Below are 11,585 nucleotides of genomic sequence, written 5' to 3'. Positions count from 1 at the left end.
ACATAATTACATTTTTAAAGAACTATAAATGTTTCTTTTAAATGGAACCGATTACAGATGTAGACAATAAAGACCTCCAAAATATATACTCTTTATATTTCATATAGAAACTACTAGATAGTCTCAGTTACCCTCAAAAATACTTGAGAACGAACCAGTGTAAAATTTACTTACATAACAGTTCATAACATCTTTCACGCCCAGAGAGAGAGGAGAGCAGCAGAAGCTCTACTGAAAGCCTGATTTTCCCTGAGCAGTGAATTAAGCTCAAGCTTATTTGAGAGAGAGAGTGACAGTGGGCAGCGAGCATGACAAGGCATTGCCAGTTTTTATTATTTGGCCACCTGGGCCTATTTATATACACTACAGACTAGTGATTGATGGCTGCAATAATGCAGTCGACTTCTGACCAGCATATGCTCAGAGGCTTTTGCCAGGCACTCATTGTGTTTTTCTCTAAGCAACATGTCTTATTTTAGAAAAGTCACTGTGACCTTCCTCCAAAGGCTTATTTAATATATTTTCTCTTATTTCAGTTTAATGGTTTAATTATCATGGTTTTCTTGATTATTCTGACATGACAATTAGCTCAATTAATGCTATGAATTTGGAGCAAACAAGTAGAAATGATGAAAAACAAATTAATCCCCCCCCCCCCCCATTTTTCTTAAATTACATTATTATTGAAGACCAAGTAAAACACAGAGTAAAGACCGAGTAAAACAATTCAAAGTAATTCTGACCATGACTTTCAACTTAAGATTTTCTTAATTATGAATTCGCTTTTGCAGCATGCATTCATATTTCATAACTGTCCATTTACAATGTGACTTTAATCTGACAACCATACCATATTATCCTTAGAGAAAACATGGAGTTGAATTAAGAACCTTTTTTTTTGATAATATCTATTCAACTATATATATATATATATATATATATATATATATATATATATATATATATATATATATATATAAAATAATAATAAAAACATTGTACCATTTTGCAGACAGCTGTAAACACAAATGTTTTCCTTTTTTTATTGTATTTTTACAGGTACAAAAGAAAAGTTAATCAAAGAGGCCAAAGCCCATGTCTTCATCAGACTCCTCAGATTCTTCTTTCTTCTCTTCCTTTTTCTCTTCCGCTGAAACGTAAACATGCAAATGTGAAATTACACATCACAAAGCTTCCTGGTAATTTCTGACTTCAACCACAAAGTACATAATAAGTGGACCAGATCAGCCTGTCTGTAATTAAAGTTTGGACTGCTGCAATTTAGCATGAGGGAAGGCGACAGGAATGCTGCTATCTGATCAGATAGATTACAAACGAATCATTGTATAATGAGTGACGTTCAACTACTAATGAAAAACAGATCACTCACACCAGGAAACGGATCCGAAACTGTGCAAGGGGACATATTGCTAACAATTAAAATGTAATGCATCTGGAAAACTAAACAATTATATATTGTTTTGTAGAACCTATATCATCAAATTAGAATGAAATAATTCTCAGTTTATAGAGTCAGTACCAGACAGTGTTATTTTTTTGATAAGATACTATTACAGTTTTATTTGTTTTTATTTCATTTAAAATAAAAAAATATAAATCTTTGTCATTTTAAAAAATATCCTCATTGTCTACATAGTTTTGATTACTTTCTATTTCAGTTTTAGCTTTAATTAAATGAAATTAGAAATGTTTACAGTTTTCTGATTTTAACAAAGTTTTTGGTTTAATGGTTTCAGTTTTCGATAAAAACCTTGGTAGCAGGTTGATTAAACTACCCACCTGCAGGTGCTTCCCCAGCGGGAGCGCCACCACCGCCACCCGCGGCAGCAGCAGACACCGCCACTGCACCACCCGCTGGAACGGAGGCTAACTTAGAGAGGCCTGTGGCAAAATAATAAACAAAGTGAGACTTATGAAGAAATCCTGCTCACGAGATTTTCATATTATGTAGGTCAAACAGTAAATGCAAACCAGCCTTACCGGAATTCATGACTTCATTGATGTCTTTGCCATTCAGTTCACTGATGACCTGTTGAGTAACATCAGAGACTGAATCATTTGGGGAATTTGATGCTTATGTGAGCATTCATCTTACTGATTAAGAACGAGGAAACAAAAGCAACAGAGTTGCATGTGCAAAACCACCAGAACTGTACTGAAGTCCTTATAATAGCTAATAACTCAATAGAATATTCCCAAGAGATTTACTTAATTGACCTTTTTCTTTTTAAATTTCCAGGTTTCTCAGTAGCAAAAGTCATCATAATTGGGTTAACTTCAAGAGCAGTGAATGGAAGGCTACCACAAATATAAGTTTTGCATTCCTGCACGATAGTGTTTTCAAGAAAAAAAAAAAAAAAGGAAAACAGAATTATGAGACTGATAGCAGTGGTCAGGAGAGACGCTGCATTAGAAATACCCTTGCATTAGCGTTAACTAGTTCTGTTGTAATTTGATGCAAAGATGATTTAATACAAAATATAGTGTTATAAATGTACATACAATTTATACAAGTATAAAAAAAACTTTTGAAGGTTTACGATGCTGATGACCATTTGAATGCATCATCAGTCTTGGGAAAAGGGTCCATATGGCTCCTGACCATAAATGTAGGTGAAGCAGCTTTTAGGTCGTATCCATGAGTGCACAGGGAACTGGGTTATTTGACAAAACAAACACAAACAAACTATTTACAGGTGATTTTTTTTTTTATTGTTTATTTATTGTTGCTGATATCATTCATTTTATTTGTAGGCCTACTGAGCACGTCTGAACTGAAGAATTTATGCTTTCATACTAATTTGATGAAATTTATTTTTGTAAGATTTTGGCCTGTCGTTTTTCAATGACTGCTTTGTTGAATTCTGGGATCTCATGTGTTTTTCTAACGAAAACATCGGCAAAGCATTAAGTCTTTCCTGGGGCACAGTGTTTCACAGAAATGTCTTAATTCGTTTCAGTGAAGAGAGAAACATCTCTCAGACTCGATAGTTGTCATTGGCATTGTGATCGGAATGCGTAGGAGTTTCAGTGTTTCTGCGAGCACATCGTTCAAGTTATTTCTGTTTATAAATGTGAAAAATGTGGTTGCACCTCTACACGCACAGAAGTTTGGATCGTTATAAATCAGCGAGAGCTCTGTGTGGAGATGTTGTACATTTACCACAGGGTATGCATCTACAGACCTTTTCAAGATCACTTAAGGAATTTTTTTTTATTCACAGTAACGCACGTTGTCAAATAAGATTGCAGCCGACAGATGACCTGAGAAATCAAATCTCTCTTTGTTATTGGCTATTACAGTTTAGCAAACTTCATATGCAATCTGCTGTAAATTGGGTGTGCTCTTTCATTTAGGCTGACCGTGGTAGCCATTTCCCTACTATTTCATCCAGAACTGCTGTTCTTTTTGGGGATCTCGAAAAAAAAGATGAAAAACCACCAAGTTCAGAGAAGAAACATTGGACAGGTCCCATTCCAGAAACAGCGTGCTCTATTATAAAATTTAACTGTTGTGCATTGCAATGTGAAATAGAAATGTGCTAGAAATGTAAAAGCAATAGGGATAATGTGACGGGTGAAGGAGGAGCTGGAAACAAGTGCGAGTTAAACAGTTTAATGAATATGAAACAGACAAACAAGGGTACAACACGATGCTGGGAAGACGACAATCCAAGACGGCGGTGAGGCGGTGAGGAATCCGGATGGTGACGGTGATAAGGCAGCAGGAGAGGATGGCACAGGAACTGCGGGGAATCGAGCGGAAGTTAAGTCGTGATGCTTTGTGGAAGTGCGGAGAGTGGATGAGGTTCTGGGGGAAGACACGGACATCCAACGCAAACAACACAGAAGCAAGAGACAGAGATCAGACATGAAACAAAGTTCTCACAAACACAAGACGTGAGACAAGCCAATATATAGGGAGTGTGTAATGAGTGACAGCTGCTGCTGATGACAATTAACGGAGACGCCCACAAATTAATTAGTGCAGACGCGAAACACACAGACTTCACCACAAAGTGCAAAACCCAGAGATCACGGTTTACTAACCGTGACAGATAACCGCACCCTGGAGAGGATTGTGAAAGAACCACTACGCACAGACGTATGCAAGACATGGGTTTCAGCTGTCGCATTCCTTGTGTCAAGCCACTCTTGAACAACAGACAGCATCAGAAGCATCAAAAGACAAAAAGGACTGGACTGATGCTGAGTGGTCCAAAGTTATGTTCTCTGATGAAAGTAATTTTAGCATTTCCTTTGGAAATCAGGGTCCCAGAGTCTGGTGGAAGAGATGAGAGGCACACAATCCACGTTGCTTGAGGTCCAGTATAAAGTTTACACAGTCAGTGATGGTTTGGGGTGCCATGTCATCTGCTGGTGTTGGTCCACTGTGTTTTCTGAGGTCCAAGGTCAATGCAGCCATATACCAGGAAGTTTTAGAGCACTTCATGCTTCTGCTGCTGACCAACTTTATGGAGATGCAGATTTCATTTCCCATCAGGACTTGGCACCTGCACACAGTGCCAAAGCTACCAGTACCTGATTTAAGGACTATGGTATCCCTGTTCTTAACTGGCCAGCAAACTCGCCTGACCTTAACTCCATAGAAAATCTATGGGGAATTATGAAGATGAAGATGCGATATGCCAGACCCAAGAATGCAGAAGAGCTGAAGGCCACTATCAGAGCAACCTGGGCTCTCATAACACCTGAGGAGTGCCACAGACTGATCGACTCCATGCCACGCCGCATTGCTGCAGTAATTCAGGCAAAAGGAGCCCCAATTAAGTATCGAGTGCTGTACATACTCATACATTTCATGTTCATACTTTTCAGTTGGCCAAGATTTCTAAAAATCCTTACTTTGTATTTGGTTTTAAGTAATATTCTAATTTTCTGAGATACTGAATTTGGGATTTTCCTTAGTTGTCAGTTATAATCATCAAAATTAAAAGAAATAAACATTTGAAATATGTCAGTCTGTGTGTAATGAATGAATATAATATACAAGTTTCACTTTTTTTAACGGAATTAGTGAAATAAATCAACTTTTTGATGATATTCTAATTATATGACCAGCACCTGTATACAGCCCTTAACCGAAGCAATGCGCTAAATTCCAAAATAACCATCTCACTTAATGACTTTAACTAGTCTAGAAACTCTGAAAAGTTCATTTAGGACTGGTTCAGTGCATGTGGAGTTCTATGTTTTTAAGCGGCGGAATATTTTGCCTGGTTGTAAGGCAGAAAACCATTTAACCGTTAGTGTCAAGAAGTTGAATTATAAAGAATCTGTTCTATTGAGATGAAGATTAAAACACAGGTTTATTTGAACCTTGTTAAGACGCTCATCATCGGCCTCAATTCCAACACTACCCAGGATGTTCTTGATGTCTTTGGCGGATGGGTTGTTGTTGCCACCCAGAACAGCCAACAGGTAAGCGGCCACGTAACGCATTCTAGAAGAAAGTTACAAATATTACAACTGTTTAATGGGTTTGTTTGTAGTTAACTTTTATTCATATAATCTAAAGTACAATTCTGATATAAATAGTTAATTAGATTTTAAAATGCAGCTCCAGTAGATAAAAACAAAAAATATCTAAATTGAGAGTTAAGTCTTTGGTCCAACAACGGGTACTAGAATTATGAAATCATGGTATTAATTTACAAATAAAATATGTTTTAGATATTGTAATGAAAATTAACTTCTATACTGTCCCAGAGACTCAAAGAAAGCCTCCAAGTCAAGTCATATTTTAAGTTGTAATTCAAATATACAGAACATTTTTCAAACCTTTATTTTTCAAAACTTATGTTTTAATAATTGTAATTATTCTAATCTGGAGCTCAAGAAAACAAAATGGAGTAACGTTATGGCTATATCACTTGATAACATGTGCCTACAGAGGGGGGTTAGTTTTTATCACAAATTCTACCTAAATATACTTTAACACATTCAACATATAAACGAGAACTCAACTCAAGATTTAGCGTTAAAATGTTAATAAAAACATACTTTAAGTCTGCGAAAGACACGAAACGTCGGTCACGCTGCAATTTCCGGAAAAGAGAGGACGAGTAGAAGGAAATAGCTGAAGAATGCAGCAGTATGCGATGATCTGATTGGCTGCATGGTGCGCCCTGTCAAAATGGCAAACATTGATTGGCCACTATTTGTTCCTCGTTTATGGCGTGCTGTCAGTGCTGTGAGTCAGTCATCTATGTGAGTCAGTATACAGATCCGTGTTTGATGATTTTAGGGATTTGTACATCTATGAAGCCGTTTTCCCTTACAAAAAGAGGATTACAATTTATGCCAAACTTGATTGTTTAATAATTAAACTAAATATGAATTTTCTTGACAATTGTGGTTCATTAACCATCTCTCTTTTTTCAATTTAAATGTTTTAAGCTACACATTCAACAACACCTCTTATAACCTAGCGAACTAATTCTGAAAAAAAAAAAATGTCAATATGAAACTAAAAAAAGTTGAACTTCTATGATTTTGTCTTTTGTCACTAATGGCCTTAACCCTAAAGTTTTATTAATTTTATTAATTTCCTCCCTTTCTAGTAGAGGCAAATATGAAAGGAATGAGGGATGACATATCTCCATATGCTGATGTAAAGAACCCTTTCTTTGTATACATGGCCAGAGCAATCTCTTGTGATGACATTACATCATAGCCAAATATAGAATAGCACCTATTTAGTAAGTTAAACAAAAAGTTCCTGACATGACCACATTAAAAGAATACAAAATGAATAGACATAGAAGCTTTTTATTTACAGTAACAAAAGCTCACGATGGGAAACACAAACACTGACTCAGAATCTTAAACAGATTTCACAATTGTACAGGTAATCTTTTATATTTTACTGAAAGGGTCCAAGATTCAGTTTCAGCTCCATATTGATGTAGAAAGCAGTGGAACTCTGATCAAGGAAAACCAATGTGAATTTGAGAAATGTCTACAGTTCTATTAGCTCTTCATCCTTCTCTTGAGTGAAGAGGTAGGACAGAGTTTCCAGAATGAACTCCAGGGTTTTCCTCCAGTTGGTCACATACCAGATCTTATACAGGAATTCTCCGAAGAGCACCAGCAAAAAGAGTACCATGAAACTCAGGAAGATCCGATCGATGTGGTAGAGCACCCTCTCTTTGAATGTGCGTTGCTCCCATGGCAGTGAGGCCCGAGCCTCACTGTATTGGCCGAAATGGAGGAGGGCTTCCTCATCACTGTTTATCTCCTGTGCCTCCATCTCCTGCTGCTCCACAACTCCGTCACCTTCTGCCATCCTGCTTAAAGCTCCCCAAAAGTCAGGCCTTTGGAAATTGCTTCTGTAATGAAGTTTTCAACTTGTGGAGACAGGCCTCTTCCTGGCACGTGCTCTTTTGTTGGTCTTCCCTGGGCGCAGCTGAAGAATAAAGCCTGAAGTAATTGAATTGGCAGCAGCTTGATTAGTTCTCTGTCTCTTTTAATACCTGAAGTTTGAGAAAATACAAAGGATGCCTTATTTAAATGATTTGAATGGAACTAATTAATTAACTGTAGCCATTTTAATTGAGTTGGTTCATTTCCATTGTCCTCGTCAAGGCTGCTGTGCGTATCTGACTGAATACGGCAGGATGATTATGAACTCACACCTCACTAAGGAGATCACTGGGACTTAGTGACGCTCAGCACTTTTCAAAATCCTACAGGAACAGATGGCAAATAAGTACAATAGTGCTACACGATGCTGACAAAAAGGCATCGTTGAAATACTTTTCCATTAGAAAATTTCAACTGTTATTTATTCTGTAATTGTACTTATTTTAACTGTGTTTGAGAGAAGTTAATGTAACACTGGACTTTAAGTGTTACTCTTCCACCTGAGAGTGACTAAAGGAGTTTGGATGCAATTATGTGCATTTACAAGTGCACAAATATTTATAGGACATATGGGTATATTACTTATTATATGCAGAAAATCTCGAAGTCACAATCTTCCTATTATGACATACTGTGATTGTTCTAACAAGATTAGAGTCGCAGTTGTACAATCCTGAATTTAGCACACCCGAGTTCATATAAACATAAGTTACCTTATGCGTATAGTTTTAAGATCATAACAGAGTCCGTCCAGATCTTTATGAGTAATTTAAACTAGCAACAAGCTGAATGGATGACATTTATTCAGATGAGCAGTTAGTTAACCCTTGTGGATTGTTGGGGACGTTTTCGTCCACTAGGGGGTAAAGTTGAGTCTTATTTTGGCCACAACTTTCTCTGTGTTTGAGCTAATGGAATGATTTTTGGTGACAAATCTTATTTTGACCCATATTTTGGGAAAATGCTTTGAAATTTTTCCAAAACTCAACGGTACACTGTGGGCAAAAACATCCACTAAATTAAACTGCTGTAAAAATATATCAGATAAATATTTTTTTCAATTTTTTTTGCATAAATCTATTAATCAGCCTCAGTCCTGATCAAAACTACCAAATTTTTAAAAAAAATTCCAAGATTTTAACTTTTTAATTACCAAATTCATAAATGATGTCACTGATTTGGGGAAAAAAACACACAAAATTACATATTTTCAATATATAAAGTGATTGTGGACTGGATTTTTTTTTGTCTTGGGCATGTCAAAGATTAGTAACAAGATTGGCTTTGATGCATTGTTAGTTTTTGTGCAACATTAGATTTAAATTTTTTCTCCCTAATTAGCTGTTGGTGGCTGTTTTTGCCCCATTGACTTCCATTATAACGACATTTTTTGATTGCAAAGCCATGACACCATATAATCATGCATTCTTGATTGTTTGTGGTTTTCACTTTTGGGAAGAGGTAAAAAAATGTATTTTTACAGTTGATCACTAGGTGGGACCATTAACCCTTTAAATAGGCCTGTGCAAAAAAAGGCTTAGTTTCTGGCTTTTATATGGAGTTATATGGAGTATAACAGCAAATTATAGTGTTTGTGTGTGTGTGAGATTCTTGATTGTTGGTGGTTTTTCCTGTTGGGAAGAGGTCACATTTGTTATTTTTTACAGTTGATCACTAGGTGGGACCATTAACCCTTTAGATAGGCCTGTTCAAAAAAAGGCATAGTTTCTGACTTGTATGGGGTTATATGGAGTATAATAGCAAATTATAGTGTGTGTGTATGTGTGATAGAGAGAGAGAGAGAAAGAGAGGGTGTGAGAGAGACCTTTGTGCACTTACCTTGATGTACAGTATTTGAAAAAATCAAAATATGCACCTCATGCTCTCAGAACTACATGGAATAAACAATAAAAAAAGAAGTGTGTTTATGCACCTGCTTCCTTTTGATGGTGAAAAGTACATATGGCCTATAAGTGAAATGCTCCTCTTTTCTTGATGGTAAAGCCAGTTTAAAACCTTAAAATCCTGTAAAAAAATATACTTTGCATCAAATTTATGAACATAATGTATTATGAACCAAAATGCAATACCAACTTCAAATAAGCTGCAGCTCGCTGGAGGGGTCACGCTACATAATCATTTCTATAAACTTTGGTACAAGTCAAGCCCTTTCTCGTGTTGCTTGCTGCTTTTCTCACCATTAAATATCCAGCACGATGGCATGCAAGTGTTTAAATCCACGTACTTTGCTTTTGTTTAGTCTATTCGCTTATTAAGTCTGACGTCATGTAGCAGCGCTTCCGTGTCCAAATGCTCTATCAGTTACCACGAGAAAACAACAAAAGGTGCTAATATAAACTGTGATAGAATACTAGTGAAAAAGTTATAACATTAACCTTTAACTCCATACTGAAGTACCAGATAGCCAGACAATGAAAATATAAATATAAAAAACTATCTTAAAATTATTTGTGTTTGGGACGCTGTGAGCACGGAGACTGTAGTGTATATCGTAAGTTTGAAAGCGTTTAACTTAAATTATCAATATGAATAATCAGTGCTCATAAACGGCTGCTGAGGTCATATTCTCAAGTGAAGCGAGTTGAGGCCTGGACCCGGAAACAGCGCTTCTTACGTCATCACTTAACAACCGAATACTTTCACCACCATTAAAAGGCAGCAGGTGCATAAATACACTTTTGTTTACTCCATGTAGTTCTAAGAGCTGAGGTGTACATTGTGATTTTCTGAAATACATTAAGGTAAGTGCGCAAAGGTCTCTCTCACACACACTCTCTCTCTCTTTCTCACACACACACACACACATACACACTCAATATAATATGCTGTTATACTCCATATAGCTTCATATACATTATTTTGCACAGGCCTATCTAAATGGTTAATGGTCCCACCTAGTGATCAACTGTAAAAATAACAAATGTTACCTCTTCCCAACAGGGAAAACCACCAACAATCAAGAATCTCACACACACACAAACACTATAATTTGCTGTTATACTCCATATAACTCCATATACAAGCCAGAAACTAAGCCTTTTTTTGCACAGGCCTATCTAAAGGGTTAATGGTCCCACCTAGTGATCAACTGTAAAATTAACCAATTTTACCTCTTCCCAAAAGGGAAAACCACAAACAATCAAGAATGCATGATTACATGGTGTCATGGCTTTGCAATCAAAAAATGTCGTTATAATGGAAGTCAATGGGGCAAAAACAGCCACCAACAACTAATTAGGGAGAAAAAAAATTAAATCTAATGTTGCACAAAAACTAAAAATGCATCAAAGCCAATGTTGCTACTAAACTTTGACATGCCCAAGACTGTTATAAAAAGTTAAAAAAAATCCAGCCACAATTACTTTTATATTGAAAATAAGTCATTTTGTTTGTTTTTTTCCTCAAATCAGTGACATCATTTATGAACTTGGCAATTAAAGAGTTAAAATCTTGGATTTTTTAAAAACATTTGGTAGTTTTGATCAGGACTGAGGTTGATTAACAGATTTATGCAAAAAAAAAAAAAAAATATGAATCTGATACATTTTTACAGCAGTTTAATTGAGTGGATGTTTTCATCCCGAACAACTCCAAAGGGTAGTGAATTTGAACAATCCACAAGGGTTAAAATATGAATGTTATTTCATTGAAGTATCTTAAAACATCACATAATTAACTTATTTTTAATATATTCAGTACATAATATTACTTTTAAGATTTGTTTCATATAATTACAATGTAGCCATCACTTAACACTTTTGCTTTTATTATTCCTAACAGCTAAAATAATTAAGACCATATAAGGGAAATATTAACTAAAATAAATTAAGTATTAAAGCAGCCGTATTAATTCTTTAAAATATTTATATTTGAAAAATAATGGTTAAATAAGTGTTACTAAAAATAAAATTGAATGCTAAAATTAATTCAATATTATGACCATCTCAAAACCACATTTTGTTATGTAAAATAAAACTGGGTGTATGTTTATCTATTATAACAACAGAAAATTATAAATAAGTTTAATGATTGATTATAAAATTAAAAGTGAAGGATTTAGAATTAAAGTGGACAGAGCTCCAAAATCAAACTACACAGAAGTAACAAATGCACTCAAACCATCATGCAGCAACAATCAAAATAATGAAACATCAGGA

The 11,585-nt window shown here is 35.7% G+C and overlaps 1 protein-coding gene across 1 annotated transcript; it reads right to left on the bottom strand.

Annotated features, from left to right (window-relative positions):
* Nucleotides 1–1,019: 1,019 nt before the first annotated feature.
* On the bottom strand, nucleotides 1,020–6,194 carry LOC132160470 (large ribosomal subunit protein P2-like). Its single transcript, XM_059570147.1, has 5 exons — nucleotides 6,046–6,194; nucleotides 5,362–5,485; nucleotides 2,002–2,050; nucleotides 1,801–1,902; nucleotides 1,020–1,150 (listed from the first exon to the last, which is right to left on the bottom strand). The coding sequence occupies exons 2-5, from the start codon at nucleotides 5,482–5,484 to the stop codon at nucleotides 1,074–1,076; spliced, it is 351 nt and encodes a 116-aa protein (XP_059426130.1). The 5' UTR covers nucleotide 5,485; nucleotides 6,046–6,194; the 3' UTR covers nucleotides 1,020–1,073.
* Between the last annotated feature and the right edge of the window lie 5,391 nt (nucleotides 6,195–11,585).

Source organism: Carassius carassius, chromosome 17 (assembly GCF_963082965.1).
Source record: "Carassius carassius chromosome 17, fCarCar2.1, whole genome shotgun sequence".
NCBI lineage: Eukaryota > Metazoa > Chordata > Actinopteri > Cypriniformes > Cyprinidae > Carassius > Carassius carassius.
Note: the sequence above shows the minus strand (reverse complement) of the source record. Positions and strands in the feature narration are given on the sequence as shown.